The following is a 17,000-nucleotide window of genomic DNA, read 5'->3' on the forward strand; positions in this document are numbered from 1 at the left end:
ACCATTCAAACTCCAGCTCTGTATGACGGAGGAATTTGAGAAGGAACTGAAAGACCTCTCTCCTAAATATCCAGTGGCCTGTTGGGAACAAAAGGTCACTTGCACTTGTGTGTGTGTGAGACAATTTTGCGATTCAGTTCACCTATTAATAGATTATGTTCTGTATGAAATTCAGGACACTCTAACAAATGATGGTCGACGTCACTAAGAGCCTGACACTGCACACACGACGATGACACGCTATGTCCTGTCTTGTACCGCCACGCTGAATTTAACGCTAACCTTGAGCGGATGCGACATAGGAGAGCGGCTGCGGTTCTGTGAAGCCCCTTAGTCGCACGCGGTTGGTGTGGTGGAAAGCAGAACGAGCGGAGTTGACTTAAGATGTCCTGCTTAATCGTTATTTTTTCATCCTGAGCAACCTTCTTCGTTCGCCTGAACTGCAAAGCTGTGCGAGCAAAGTGTTGAGTGTCCTTCAAGTTGAATTCATATGCATGAAAGGCAGTATCAGTGCGCATCAACGCTGGAATTTCTTAACAGTCGCTGTTCGCTTGAACTCGTATTCGCGCTTTTGATCCTTCGCTTGCATGAAACTGTCCGTTTGCTGTCCTTCAGAAGGTCGCTTGAATCTGAAGTATACGAGAACAGAGTGAAGAACAGGAAGTACAGAACGAACGGAAACAAAAAATAATAAAAAAAAAGAACAGTGCTGTCATTTGCCGTTTTCCGCATACGTCTCGTCCTTTACTTTGTTTTCGTCAATAGCAAGGATGAAAACCCCAATAGGCGCTTTTCAGCTTGGCACTAGTGCGTGATACCATAGACCGACTCACACCATTCATAAACCTGTAGTACATAGCACGATACAATTCCAGGGCTTTGGAAAAAGTCTCACCTATATACCATTGGCTAGTACTTAGATAACTTAGTTTGCTCAATTCTTATATGAGGGTCACGGCGAAAGCATGCTTACAGGCTGCTGCAAAAGTTTTGGGAGCTTTGAATTCGCGAAAAACTTACTTAATAGGTACTGACGGGCTAGTTGCTCATCCTGTTTTGGTAAAGCAGCGCACTTGGAAAAGAGACGTTCACACGAACATGTACTGTGTATGCCCTCATCATCCAAGTGCGCTGCTTGACCAAAATCGCGAAAAAAAAGTGAAATTACCTGTCTACTTTGCCACTAATCCTGGTAATTTGGGGTGGGCAATGTGTTGGCCCTACGATGAGGTACCCTCTCCACCTTTAATTTCGACAGCGGATGCAGCGGGTGCGACAGGATTTGGCTTTTTCGGAGCTCGCGGCGCTCTGAAAACTTTTGCGGTCGGGTTTACGGTTGTATTGAGAGATCGGCTGCATCAACCAGTTCCGGCGTCGCAGTGATTATTCCCTATGTAGCCCCTTCAGGCAATGTATGCTCAACTGTGCCCACCATGATGGTGTATCAAAAGCCAACGAAAATAAATATATTTGAAACGTGTCGCATACATCTTGAAATACTTTTCTCATTAGAGCTGCGTTGCAAATTTGAATAATATATGCAAAGTGTTTTGGTAAGACGAGTTGGAAGATAGGCGGCGGTATGTTTGCTCTCAATGTAAGTATGCCCCTGGTGGGTTCGTTTTTTTTTTCGTTCTTTTTCAAAATGTTTAAATCATGCACATTCTTTAAGAATAGGTATGCTAGACATGGGAAATAGTATGCTACAGACATGAAATAGTTGATGTTCTCATATCAGAGGTTCTTGCAGAGATTTCTTGCACAGAGTCAACATTCTGTCTACTGACAAAACTTAAGGAAGAATTGAAAATTTCTAACCTTTTGTGCATCTCCATGTGGCGTGCCTCTGGAGCCCAGACCGAAATTGTAGTCTAACCACTGCTTTTTAACATCGCCATGAAGAAACTATCGCAAAGGCTCTCCAACACAGAAGGGATCAATCATACGCTCTACACTGATGACATCACAATCTGGTGCACCGGAGGAAGCGAAGGAGCTGTTGAATCAGGCTTACAGGAGGCTGTAGATCAAACAGAGATGTACCTGGAAAATACTGGGCTTAGATGCTCCCCGAGCAAGTCTGAGCTCCTCCTCTACAGGCCAGTCAGGAGAGGTCGCAAACCTAGAGGTTGGAAACCGTTGTCTGAAATAAACATCGACCTCCACTTAAAAGCGACTGTACCATCCCCAGAGTAGACACCATTCGGGTCCTTGGCATGTTCATCGAATCCAATGACAGTAACAATACGACGCCCAACAAGCTCACAGTCAAGACTGAGAACATGATCAGACTCATCAACAGAGTCTAGAATAGGCGTGTAGGCCTAAAGGAAGACAACCTCCTCAGGTTGTTCCACGCCTTCCTGATGAGTCATATAGTTTATGTGGCAGCCATGCACAATTGGTATAACTCTGAGAAGAAACGATTAAACACGCTCATCAGAAAAAAAGTATCAAAAAAGTATTAGGCATTCCGTTACGGGCGAGCACGGACCTCCTTATGCAACTAGGAGTGCACAACACATTGGACGAGATAATCGAGGCCCAGGAGTCAGCCCAAGTGGCCTGTCTATCCTGTACCCCGGCTCGAAAGAAGATCCTGGCAGTTCTTGGGATCAACCCTATCCTCATGGAGGAGCGCAAATATGAAATTTCAAAACATCAAAGGAACAACATACGAGTCACACCATTTCCCCGTAATGTTCATCCTCAACACAACGTAGGCAGACGCAGGGCAAGAGCCCTCGCCCTCCTCAAGCCTACCAAAGACGATCCCTACTCGACATATTTTGTCGACGCAACCCAATATGGACAGTCGTCTAACTTCGCCATTGCCCTCGTTGATCACAATGGACACATAGTGAATGCGGCTTCCGTGAAGTGCTCAACACCAACCAGAGCGGAGCAGGTCGCAGTTGCTATAGCACTCGTAGATAACAGCACATCACAAATCTTCACCGATTAGAGATCGGCGGTCAGGGCTTTCGCTTCAGGATCCATCGCTGAGGAGGCTCACAAGATTCTTAAGAACAAGATAATCTCTCCACACACCATCACGTGGTTTCCGGCGCACCTCGACCCCTGCTTGACTCCTTTCCCAATCTCAATGATTGGGAAAGGATGATGATGATGATCAGCTGCATTTTGCACACGTTGGCTACCCGCGAAAAATTCGGGTGCTTTCGCTATGTGGTGAAAAAAAAAATGGCTGTGGCTTAGCTAAGGTTAAGCCCAGGATGCGAAGCATACTAGCCTTTATTTTAGTTGTTGAACCACTGTTTAGCCTGGTGAACTGCTGTTGCTTGGCTATATTTGGTTCGGCTAGTAGAAGAAACAACTCATGCGTTACTCTGCTTCGCCTTCAAGAGTGGAACGCGACAGCGTTCCCGTCGACCCGCCAAGGGGTGTAAGACAATGGGCTACGGCGCAGCGACTACGCGCCCCGCATTGGACGCGGTGAGCGTCGAGTAACGCAGCGTTCGGCGCGGCAACGAAATGTGCGCCTGAGCAAGCGACGCACGCCTGAGCCTTAGAAACAGCTCGTTTCTAAGGCAACACCGCATTCACTAGAGGCGCTTTTGTACCGCTTCGAAGCATCGTACTCGTGGCTCAGTGGTAGCGTCTCCGTCTCACACTCCGGAGACCCTGGTTCGATTCCCACCCAGCCCATCTTGCAAGAGTTGAGCCAAAGCCACCTAGAAAAAGCGCAGCTGCTTATATACCGCCGCGACGCCGCGAGCGACGGCGCGAGTTGGAGCCCCGTTTCTCCTCTGTCGTGACGTCACGGTGTCACGTGGTATTGAAGGCGACACCGCCGCGCCTGAGGAGCTGCGCTGAGCTCTAGTAATATGCTTCGCATAAAAAAAAAGAACGCGCTTCAAAGTAAGAACAAACGTGCGTATCCGTACTGTCCTGCGTTTTCTATTCCTTTCTCTCTCATCATGAATGTAGGGCAGCCATCCAGACGCCGTTCTGGCTAACGTCCCTAGCTTCCTTCGTTTATCCTCGCCCTCTTCCGCACTACTTATGACCTAATTTACGCACGGTAGCTTCGCTCGAACTCGGCACGCCAGAGTAACGATACGATGGGTGTTATACAATAATTGCCTTAACACTTACGTACCACTTACGAAATGTTTTTTTATTTATTTCGAGGAGGGCTGCCTTACGGCATAGAAAAAAAATATAGAAAAAAACTGTAATCCTGCATCATGCAGGAGGACTAGCAAGGCTCTGAAATTAGAGCCGTCTTGACTCCGCTTGCTGAAGTCTGCAGGTCGATCACTTGCGACACCCGTATTGGCTTGTTCACGGCAGCATTCACGATGTTCAGCACAGTGGCATTGGGAAGCACGAGCAAAGTCCGCAGCGCCTTGCGTGGAGCGTGGTATGCGATTAAATTACTTTATGCAGCCGGTACAACAGCAAGAGAAGACGTTGAGATACAATAAAGCGGAGAGAGGACCGCATCAGTGAGACTCATGCAGGGAGAGCTCTTCTATGTATACATAGACTTCGGAGGTGGACTGAATCTCACGTCTTTGGGCCTGCAAGTTACTAAATAATTGTGATGTCAGGAGCCACCATGGTCTTACGAGAGTGTAAAATGTCAACGAAACATTCCGCGTATTCGCACCAAGCACCTTGCACCGGTGGTGGAAGCAAGATCGCTGGTGTTCGAATACCTGGGCAGAATGTACGAATGCCATTTATAGTCATACACTGACGGCTCTGTTGATAAGGAGAATGGAGCTAGTGCAGCGGCTTGCGTGATCTCGGTTCTCAATGTCTAATGGGCTGTCCGACTTGAATGTGTCGTACCTTCTACGGCTTGGGAAAGTGTCGTCATTGAAGTAGCCTTGCGGAAACTGGAGCCCTATCAACCTCAGCCTGCTGATATTTTTTACAGACAGCAATGCATCGCTGCAACTATTATAGCGTGGGTTTCCCCCTAAAAATGCGTCCAACATACATTACTTGCTGTTAAAGAATTACAGAACGTCAATTTACCATGGCTTTCTAGTGGCTACCTTGACATATCGGCGTAGCAGGCAACGAGGCTGCTGACAGCCTTGCGCTCAAAGCGTTGTAGTTCAGGCCAAGGAAGATGACTCCTCGCGACGCAAAAAGAGACATGATGCAGATAATCTGAAGCCACTTCCGTTCGTTGTAGTCTCTAAGGCACCAACCTTGTGTGATTAAGGCATTTAACTGAAGTGAAGCCGCTTTTCTTTATCCAGTCCGGACAGGGTCAGCGCAAACTGCAGCGTGGTCGGGTGCAAGACAGGACTGAGCACATCATCGTCGTATGTGCATTATCAAGCTCTTGATGGCATTGACCATTACACACTAGAATGACCTGAATTTGAGACGGAATGTAAAAATTTGACAGATGGACGGAACCACAAAATGGCCCCACACTCAAGTGCAAGGGACACTGTTCCCGCGGGGGCGTTGAATATTTAGAACAGAGGTGCTTCGGCTCCTCATAAAGTTCCTCCATCATACGGGGTTGGAATGTGAATGGCGAGCCGTGTGGGTCGACGGGAATTGGATAATTGACAACCTTTTGCACTCCATGTCAAGTTCCTTGCGTTACCGGGTGCTGCCGTTACCGAACAGACTGTGATAAGCTTCAGATCGTACCTCGTTTGAAAGGTGGCGCTCTGGCAGCGGAATTGCCGGCAGCATTTTGCAAGGCTAGGCCCGCCTGCACCAAGCAACACTCCTCCTCCTCCTCCTCCTCCTCCTCCTCCTCCTCCTCCTCCTCCACCTCCTCTTTACAGCCCACCACCAAAGAACGATGACTACGCTGGATTCCAGTCTTTGGCTCCTTATATGTCCCTGCTGAAAGATATCTGATATACTGAAAGATATCTATAGCGGCTCCACAGCCACAGTAGTCCTCCATAAAGAAAGCAACAAAATCCCAATAAAGAAATGCGTCAGGCAGGGAGATACGATCTCTCAAATGCTATTCACAGCGTGTTTACAGGAGGTATTCAGAGACCTGGATTGGGAAGAATTGGGGATAAAAGTTAATGGAGAATACCTTAGTAACTTGCGATTCGCGGATGATATTGCCTTGCTTAGTAACTCAGGGGACCAATTGCAATGCATGCTCACTGACCTGGAGAGGCAAAGCGGAAGAGTGGGTCTAAAAGTTAATCTGCAGAAAACTAAAGTAATGTTTAACAGTCTTGGTAGAGAACAGCAATTTACAACAGGTAGCGAGGCACTGGAAGTGGTAAGGGAATACATCTACTTAGGGCAGGTAGTGACGGCGGATCCGGATCATGAGACGGAAATAATCAGAAGAATAAGAATGGGTTGGGGTGCGTTTGGCAGGCATTCTCAGATCATGAACAGCAGGTTGCCATTATCCCTCAAGAGAAAAGTGTATAATAGCTGTGTCTTACCAGTACTCACCTACGGGGCAGAAACCTGGAGGCTTACGAAAAGGGTTCTACTCAAATTGAGGACGACGCAACGAGCTATGGAAAGAAGAATGATGGGTGTAACGTTAAGGGATAAGAAAAGAGCAGATTAGGTGAGGGAACAAACGCGAGTTAATGACGTCTTAGTTGAAAGGAAGAAAAAGAAATGGGCATGGGCAGGCCATGTAATGCGGAGGGGAGATAACCGATGGTCATTAAGGGTTACGGACTGGATTCCAAGGGAAGGGAAGCGTAGCAGGTGGCGGCAGAAAGTTAGGTGGGCGGATGAGATTAAGAAGTTTGCAGGGACGACATGGCCACAATTAGTACATGACCGGGTTAGTTGGAGAAGTATGGGAGAGGCCTTTGCCCTGCAGTGGGCGTAACGAATCTGATGATGATGATTATTATTATTTCGCTGCTTCCTGGCATTGCTTATGCGCTTCATGTGCGCGACTAATAATATACTCTATGTTTTCGCGACACTGAAACGCTCTAGAGTATGCTTGGGCACTGATCCCAGGAGCCAATGGGTACTCATCTTCAGTGATGCCAGATGTCAGCGCAACGGCACGAGTTAAACAAATAGAGAAAAAACACTGCTGTAGCACCTTGAACGGAAGGGGGGGGGGGGGGTCTATTTTGGGTTTTCGTGTGTCACGTGTTTCATGTTTCACGCGAGTTCACGCGTGACTCGACTGACGGCGCGAACAGATGCTGTTGTTTTTGACAACTGTGTATGAGTGCGAAATCGGTTCCTCTTTTTGAGAACGGGAAGAGTAGGGAGGGTGGGGCATTGTCAAAGTGGGTACTGTCAAAGTAGCTAGGCCCTGTGAATGAATACGCGTACATTGTAGAGGAATGATACAAAGTCCCTCCGTCAAAATTTCAACCAGATGTCGCGACAACTGCGAGAAACACTGTTGTTGTGAGAGTATAGCTGTGTGTGAACGTTTTCATCGGGTGGGTGGGAAAGGGCGCAAGGCGAGCCTTTCCTTCACTCTGTCTTATGCGAGCCGGCGTGGTGCTGCTTGAATGTGTTGCCGTCATGTGCTATGCAACGATTTGGATATGTTTTAGCGCGTTCCCCGTGAGACTTACGTGATGCAAATTCATATGAAGTCGTTGAAGAACCACTGGGTAACCCTTCCAGCGGTAACTACAGTATGCAGACGCGAAAATTTACTTTGGCTTTGCAAACATGCGACATGCATCATCGGCCACGGTACGTGTACGTGTAGCGAACTATTTTGACTCTGTCAGTTCCCACTCGACGAAGAGCAGCAGAATTTGTGACGTGAACGCGTGAATTAGAAACTCTTTTCATTGTCTGATCGCTTGGCGTGGGAACTAAAACATGGGAGTGCTCGTGTACGGCCAACCTAATGCAACCCCAGAACGTGTAAGCGCCAATCGAGAGTTTTGGATTAAGGGGACGCAAGGCGTTGGGGCCCCAAGCGCTAAGGGGTCCCAAGGCCTTGCGTCCCCCTAATATAAAACTCTCTGTTGTAAGATATTTGCGTCAGCCCCCGCCATCGTTCTCACACCTTTCAAGTGTAGCAGACCTCCTGTATGAGGCCGATGGCCTTGCTCAACGTAGCGATCACTGCTATTGGCAAACCAGCAGGTTACATATAATCTTTGTGCTTCGGCTTTGTCTTTTCGCCCTGTAAAGCAGTAATATCAAAAGGGCATCGCTTAAAATGAATCCGATAGTATTTGTGATGGCACAATTTTCGTAAGACGGTTGAGCGCGTCCCAGAAGATGGGACGAATGAGACCGAACAGAAAATAACCGGTTTTCATCCGCTTCGTTGACGAAAAAAAACAATAAAAATATAACACTGTCTAATGCCACAATAAGACCTCGCCTGTTCAGGAAGCATTCTCAGCTCATGCGCTATATAACAAGCAGATCTATAGCCCAGCTGCTACCAATGTTTCGAACGCTCGCGCAGTCCGCAGCCTGTCGCTTGACTACTCGACAAGTGTGATTTACACTGCATGGTTTGCTGTTATAACTAACGAAGATTATTTTATTCGTGGGCGAAAACCTCATCCAACAAACTATGTAGTCGCACAAAGCATATAGAGATAACAATTAGAACGCTTGTCAAAGCAAATAGCACAAGTTATCCCAGCAGAATGGTAGCCGTGCCGTTCCAATCGTTATATGTTTCGCAACTACTCACTGCGGCTAGACCACAGCTTAGAAGTATTGAGAAGGCTGTAGTAAGGTCACATTCGGGAAACGAATTTTCAAAAATACACAATTGATCTCCGAGGCTCATTGTAGGCTCAAGCACGGGCGCGCACATCGTGCTGGGTGCTCCATCCACCTCAACGCCAGCAGAAATGCCGGTCATGCCGGCTTATATGAATTCAGTACATCTCACAGAACCGTTTTTCATGTGGAAGACGCCGCGTAATACTAAATAGAACGCGCAACCGCGGGAATAACCATCAGAAACTGCTGTTGAGCGCACACCTGGAATAAAACACGGAGCGCTCGCACAAGCCAGCATGCCAACTGCCCAAGCACGACGCCACTGCCCACGCAATGTGGCGGCGCCCATGACAAAAAAAACTGTCTATACGCACCACGGGTAGGAGCTGCCGGCGACGTTGCAGAAGGCGGAGCGCGTCATGTCGCACGGGATGTCGAGCAGGAAGCGCGCCGAGATGCGTGGGCCGCAGCTCTGTGCGTCAGCCGCTCCCCCGGTCCTGCCACCGCGCTGCTCCTGCTGCCACTACGTCCAGGACACAAAGGGATAGAGGAAGGCTATAGAGCGCGCAGGGATGGTCACTTTCTACCGCCAAGATTCTCGGGCTCGATGAACCGCTGTGCAGTCCGCAGTGCACACTTCTCATTGGAGCGGTGCACTCCGTATAATGCGCCTGCTGGTTTCAGAGAGTTGCTTATGATCGTGCGCTGACGATGGGGACAGACCGAGTATACTAGCGCTTTTAGCAGAGCAATGAGGCCAGTGGATAGGTAGGTGGGAGGGCTTGTAAGCTCTCCCGCCTTCTCTCTCGACCTCTACCACGTGGCCGGCTTCCCACACTTCCCACATATACACTTTTTTTTTTTCAATTTTTACACTCCTAATGCTAATGCATTAAAAGACTAAGCAGTTCATGAGGCATGTATAATACAGATATTAAAGTGGTACGGACTTCCTCAACTGTGCCAGAAGTCTAGGTATAACGCGGAACGCCTAAGCATACGCACAGTACCTGGGCTTGTATGTTTTCCAACACGCGTAGGCGTACGCCATCCTTTGTCGTCTGTTGCGCACGAACGCGCGGACAGCATCTTATCAGGAGCATGAAGATGCCACGAATAATCAATACCATCATGTTCTTCGCCTCCATGTCTCCCAGACACGTCTCCCTGGTTGTCATCGAGGCCTCTTTCCTTGCTTTTTATTCTGGGAATTCACAAAATATCAATGGTCTAACCATAAGGATTTGAACTACTAACCCTGCGGGTATATATATATATATATATATATATATATATATATATATATATATATATAACCGCAGGGTTCTTCGACGGGCTTTGGGAGACTCTGCAAGGCTATGTACATCTACATGTAGGCTTCTGTGACTTTGTCCGAGTCATCTGCAGCCGTGGGTCAGAGGTGGCGCCTGACCTATACGAAACAACATAGAGCAGCAGAACTGGTCGCCATCAGAGAGGCCATTCGATGTGCATCCGGGTATCCCTCTCAAGCATGGACTATATTTTGGGACTCAAAGCCAACCCTGCAAATACTTTAATGCGTGATAAGGAGTAACTCCTATTGTTTTCTTTCATTTCACATGGCAGAGCTCACACTGTTGCTCAAGTAAAGGGACATTAAATTCGGTACCAGTGGATACCTGGACATTTAGGAGTGCATGGTAACGTCCTTGAGGATGAAGATACCAGAAACGCCCTAAATGACGGCACGCTTGTTATCTTTCCATTCTGCAGGCCCGAGGGCAAACCACTCGTCACTGCGATTGTCAGAACTGCAACAAAATAACACTGGTGGCAACCGGAAATCCGCCACGTAGCCACCTTCACAGGCTTGACCCTACTATGTTTTTTCGAATGCCGCATGGCTTACAGCAATGTTTTTCACAGACTACGATTAGGTGTGGCGTTTACCAAACGTTATATGTAACTACTTCAACATGCCAACTCTGTCGACTGAATCGTTGTGACGTTCCAGAAACAAGCGCACCATGTCCTTTGTGTTTGCCTCTACTACGTGCACTAACGGAAGACGCTGGCTGATTCCGTATCGAAAATAAGCAGTCGAAATGAAGATGTACTACTGGGACCTCGGCCTGACCACAAATCTAGTGGCAGACAATTTTGGCATTACTTACTGTCTTGCACAGCACGGGGCTGTGCTCGCGACTGTGAAAATCCATCTGAACTACTTTCACACCTTTCAGTCCACATCGCCACCACTCATAACTTCCTTGCTCTGTCTCCCCACGCCCCTTATTTCGACACTGAATAGCAGGCTAGAGAAGTCAACCTGAGGTCGACCTCTCTGCCATTTCTTAAACTTCTTTCTCTATTACAATGAAGCAGGCTTCGATCACTTCTTTTTATAGGTTATCGGTTTAGTTAGACGAGAATATTACATACATTCCGTCTTCCCTTGTCTGTACGAGCGACAATCTAGAGGCTGTCTGGGTTTCCGTAACCTTTGGTCACAAAAAAATTCATCATAGGTGTGTGCTATCGCTCACCCTCTGCACAACCTACGTTTTTCCATTACCTACACGACAGCATAAACCTTGTGCGTACGAGATTTCCTTCATCTCCCATCCTACTTCTGCGCGATTTTAATCTTCCAAACATAACCTGGGAACATCAACCTCCTTCACTCTCTCCCTCTTCGGCACAAGCTAAGGAGTATTTAGAATTGTGCGCAGCTTTTTCATTGTTACAACTAAGTAACACAACCTGCACGTGTGGCTTCTAATGCTGCAAGCACCCTTGACCTGGTTTTGATATCCCACCCTGATACAATCTCGGAGATTACACACCTACCTGGTATAAGCGATCACTGCCTACTTGCATTTTCATTTAATTCTTTAACCCGCAAACCAAAGAAAATCAGAAAAACTATAGATATTTACAAAACAGCTAATTTTACCACCATAAATAACGAATTAACTGTATTTCTCGAGACTTTCCTAGCGAATTTTGAAAATCGGTCGCTTCAGCAGAATTGGGACATGTTCGCCGCTAAAGTTCAGCAACTACCCGAAAAGTACATTCCGTTCCGCATCATTACCTCAAATTCTGATGCTCCTTGGTACGATACCCATCTTAAGCGCCTATGTAACCGCAAAAACGCCTATATCGCTACGCAAAACACTCGCCAACTGCCACACGCTGGTCTGCTTATAAGTCCGCATTCTACACGTACGTAACAGCACTAAAGAATGCTAAATCTAACTTCCTATCTAACGCACTTCCATCAATGTTAAAGACTAACGTTGAAAAGTTTTGGGGTGTAATCAACCCCTTGCATGATGAGCACCTAACCCTGGAAGACCCATTGGGCATCCTTATGCCTAAAGAACAGTGCGCTGCCGCCCTTAATGACCCATTTGAGCAAAATTTTTCAGTCCCCTACAATGACCGCCTACCTCCTACTCGCCAGTACGATTATGTAGTTATGTCTCCAGTGAACATGGATACGGCTGGCGTTGCGAAACTAATTGATTCCCTGAACCAACACTCAACGCCTGGTTACGACTCTATTAACTCAATATTTCTTAAAAATACCAACGCCGTTAGTTCAATTATACTAACAAAACTTTTTCAGCAATCACTGAATACATCTACTCAACCTAGCCAATGGAAAATCGGGAAGGTGGTTCCATTGCATAAATCAGGTAACAAAAATTTAACATCTAATTATCGCCCCATCTCGCTCTCAAGCACTTGCTGCAAATTGCTCGAACATATAATCTTCAAACATCTTGTTAACTTCCTGGAATCCAATGCATTTTTCACACCATCCCAGCATGGATTTAGAAAAAAAAAACATTTTCATGTGAAACTCAGCTTGCAAACTTTACGCACAAATTACATCGTATTCTTGATCGTTCGTCATTTGCAGATTGCATTATTTTAGACTTCGCTAACTCATTTGATAAGGTCTGTCATAAACTTCTACTTTTTAAACTAAGACAGCTGAACCTGTAAATTAACATCCTGAAGTGGATTGAATGCTTCCTGTCCAATCTCTCTCAATTTGTAACTGCAAACGGCCATAACTCCCCACTTCGAAGCGTAACTTCCTGTGTACCTCAAGGTTCAGTACTCAGGCCTCTTTTGTTTCCCATTTATTTTAACGACCTCCCTTCGTCACTATCACCTTACATTCACTTATTTGCTGATGATTGTGTCATCTTTCGTGAAATAGCTAATGCAGAGGATGCTAACCACCTTCAGTCTAATCTAATTAGCGTATCAAACTGGTGCAAGCATTGGCTAATGGAACTAAACGTCGGCAAATGTAAAGTGATGCGGGTATCCCGAATGACTAACAGCATGCTTACATATTACCTAAATAATGTTCCCTGGGAATGAGTTCGCTCTTTTAGATACCTAGATGTGTATATCCCTGATAATTTATCTTAGAGTATTCATACCGACTACGTAATTCGCAATGCTAACAGCATGCTTGGCTACCTATTGCCGCAACTTTTCAACTGCCTCTTCATCCCTAAAAATGCTTCTTTATACTACCCTTATACGTCCGAGACTTGAATATGCATGCGCTGTTTGGGATCCTGCCATTGACAAACTAATTAATTCATTAGAACTCGTGCAAATTAATTCAGTACGTTTCATCTTACGTAATTACAACAGAACTGTAAGTGTATCTGCCATGAAAACCAACCTTGCACTTACCCCACTTTCTTCTCATCATCAAATCTCACGTTCAGTCCTTTTTCATAGATTATACCATCATTCAACACTCCGCGACGATTTCATTTTTCAGCCACAATACGTATCGCCTCGAAGCGACCACCGTTATAAAGTTGGTCTTGAATCATCATCATCATCATCATCATCATCATCATCATCATCATCATCATCATCATCATCATCATCATCACATCATCATCATCATCATCAGCCTGGTTACGCCCACTGCAGGGCAAAGGCTTCTCCCATACTTCTCCAACTACCCCGGTCATATAGTAATTGTGGCCATGTTGTCCCTGCAAACTTCTTAATCCCATCCGCCCACCTAACTTTCCGCCGCCTGCTACGCTTCCCTTCCCTTGTAATCCAGTCCATAACCGTTAATGGCCATCGGTTATCTTCCCTCCTCATTTATTGTCCCGCCCATGCCCATTTCTTTTTCTTGATTTCAACTAAGATGTCATTAACTCGCGTTTGTTCCCTCACCCAACCTGCTCTTTTCTTATCCCTTAACGTTACACCCATCATTCTTCTTTCCATAGCTCGTCGCGTCGTCCTCAATTTGAGTAGAACCCTTTTCGAAAGCCTCCAGGTTTCTGCCCCGTACGTGAGTACTGGTAAGACACAGCTGTTATACACTTTTCTCTTAAGGGATAATGACAACCTGCTGTTCATGATCTGAGAATGCCTGACAAACGCACCCCAGCCCTTTCTTATTCTTGTGATTATTTCAGACTCATGATCCGGATCCGCGGTCACTATCTGTCCTAAGTAGGTGTATTCCCTTACCACTTCCTGTGCCTCGCTACCTATCCTAAACTGCTGTTCTCTTCCTAGACTGTTAAACATTAGTTTTCTGCAGATTAATTTGTAGACCCACCCTTCTGCTTTGCCTCTCCAGGTGAGTGATCATGCATTGCGATTGGTCCACTGAGTTACTAAGCAAGGCAATATCATCAGCGAATCGAAAGTTACGAAGGTATTCTCCGTTAACTCTTATCCCCAATTCTTCCCAATCCAGGTCTCTGAATACCTCCTGTAAACACGCTGTGAATAGCATTTGAGAGATCGTATCTCCCTGCCTGACGCCTTTCTTTATAGGGATTTTGGTGCTTTCTTTATGGATAACTACGGTGGCTGTAGAGCCGCTATAGATATGTTTCAGTATCTTTACATACGGCTCGTCTACGCCCTGATTCCGTAATGCCTCTATGACTGCTGAGGTTTCGACTGAATCAAACGCTTTCTCGTAATCAATGAAAGCTTTATATAAGGGCTGGTTATGTTCCGCACATTTCTCTATCACCTGATTGATAGTGTGAATATGGTCTATTGTTGAGTAGCCTTTACGGAATCCTGCCTGGTCCTTTGGTTGACAGAAGTCTAAGGTGCTCCTGATTCTATTTGCGATTACCTTAGTAAATACATTGTAGGCAACGGACAGTAAGCTGATAGGTCTATAATTTTTCAAGCTTTTGGCGTCCCCTTTCTAATGTATCAGGATTATGTTAGCGTTCTTACAAGTTTCCGGTACGCTCGAAGGCATGAGGCATTGCGTATACAGGGTGGCCAGTTTTTCAAGAACAATCTGCCCACCATCTTTCAACAAATCTGCTGTTACCTGATCCTCCCAAGCTGCCTTCCCCCTTTGCATAGCTCCCAAGGCTTTCTTTAATTCTTCCGCCGTTACTTGTGGCATCTCAAATTCCTCTAGACTATTCTCTCTTCCATTGTCGTCATGGGTGGCACTGGTTTTCTATAAATCTCCATAGAACTCCTCAGCCACTTGAACTATCTCATCCATATTGGTCATCCATTCTGGTCATCATGACTGGATTTTGGGGCGTAGACCTGTACGACCTTCAATTTGTACCTCTTATTTAGTTTCACAACAAGACCTGCCGCCCTCTCGTTATTGCTATAGAGTTCCTGTATGTTACCAGCTATATCCTTATTAATCAGGAATCCGACTCCTAGTTCTCGTCTCTCCGCTAAGCCCCGGTAGCACAGGACGTGCCCACTTTTCAGCACTGTATATGCTTCTTTTGTCCTCCTAACTTCACTGAGTCCTATTATATCCCATTTACTGCCCTCTAGTTCCTCCAATACCACTGCTAGACTCACCTCACTAGATAATGTCCTAGCGTTAAACGTTGCCAGGTTCAGATTGCAATGGCGGCCTGTCCGGCACCAGGGATTCTTAGCACCCTCTGCTGCGTCGCAGGTCTGACCGCCGCCGTGGTCAGTTGCTTCGCAGCAGCTGGGGACTGAGGGCCGGGGTTTGATTGTTGTATTCATATAGGAGGTTGTGGCCAAGTACTGCACCAGGGTGGCCAATCCTGCTCTGGTGAGGAAGTGCGTTATACCGGTTCTGGTCCCCGGGATGAGGCCGCACTCCAGGCCTTTTTGTTCAATTTTATCAACACGTGGATGTTTTTAAATCCGGTGGAAAAATTGCGCTAATGAACCAAACTTAAAAACAACATATATATCTCCTGTAATTTATTTTATTGAAAACGGGTTTATTAAACGTCTTCTATTGTAGATGTCGCAATCAATCATCTAGATTACATGGAGAGGCGGACACTACTTACAAGACAAATTGCAGAGCGATTGTAAGAAATGAAATATCACTACTTACCTTTCTAATAATTTTCTAGAGAGCACATGTCCCAGATGCGGAATGCATGTCGACCAGTTGCGAAGTAATATCGACCTAGCAGAAATTAAACGGACGGTTCCACCAATTCCAACGGCTCTACCGGAGCAGTAGGTGTTCCATCGGATACCTTTTCTTTGCAATTTAAATATTCGCGCAATGGTACGTCTGCAGCAGCAGAACTTGCAGCTCTTCAAATTGCACTCAATTATGTATTCCAGCACCAACGGAATTGTTGGACCATTTTCTGCGATTTCAAAGCAACCTTACGAAGTCTGCGGTTTGCCTTATGTCATGGGTTACACGAGCAGCTAGTGCACGAAATAAGACACGCTCATCATCAGGCGCTCGAGAAAGACGACGGCATTATATTGCGATGGTTGCCGAGCCATTGCGGAATTGTCGGCAATGACAGCGCAGATGAAGCTGCGTGTTCGGCTCATCAAAAACATCAGCGGGTTCCTATACCACTCTCAAGAACGGATGCTGCGCGGCAACTTAATTTACTTGCTCACCACATCACACTTCTATACGATGGAATTCACCGGGTTTCACCAACTCACGCTTGCACTCTCTCGACCCTAGCATTCCACTTCGCCTGGCACCTGGACTCTCCCATCGTGAAACAACTTTACTGTGTTACATGTGGTTGGGTGCCGCATTTACCAATGTCTATTCATTCCTAATGTAGAGGTGGCCAACAGTGCGGCGTGCAACTTGCGCGGGTGCGATGAGACTCTAGAGCACCTTCTGTGTCACCGCCCATCCTCTGGCACTCAACGACCTACTCTACAAGCTAAACTCAACCTGTTAGATAATAGAACGTTCTTGGAAGAAAATATCCTTGGACCATGGCCTATGCATTGTTGCATGCGAGACGCCGCAAAAGTTCTTCTGCACTTTGTGAAGGATACTGGATTGTACGAACGCTTGTGACAGCGGAGATTCC

The 17,000-nt window shown here is 46.4% G+C and overlaps 1 protein-coding gene across 2 annotated transcripts in view; it reads right to left on the reverse strand.

The window, feature by feature from the left end:
* spz4 (Spaetzle domain-containing protein 4) overlaps window positions 1–17,000 on the reverse strand; it is a 61,589-nt gene that overhangs the window by 23,973 nt on the left and 20,616 nt on the right. For both annotated transcript variants that reach the window (XM_050196828.3, XM_050196829.3), the window contains exon 2: window positions 9,039–9,187. In XM_050196828.3, the coding sequence (XP_050052785.1) occupies window positions 9,039–9,187 (149 nt within the window). The remainder of the gene's footprint in view (window positions 1–9,038; window positions 9,188–17,000) is intronic.

Source organism: Dermacentor andersoni, chromosome 1 (genome assembly GCF_023375885.2).
Source record: "Dermacentor andersoni chromosome 1, qqDerAnde1_hic_scaffold, whole genome shotgun sequence".
In the NCBI taxonomy this organism is placed as follows: Eukaryota; Metazoa; Arthropoda; class Arachnida; order Ixodida; family Ixodidae; genus Dermacentor; species Dermacentor andersoni.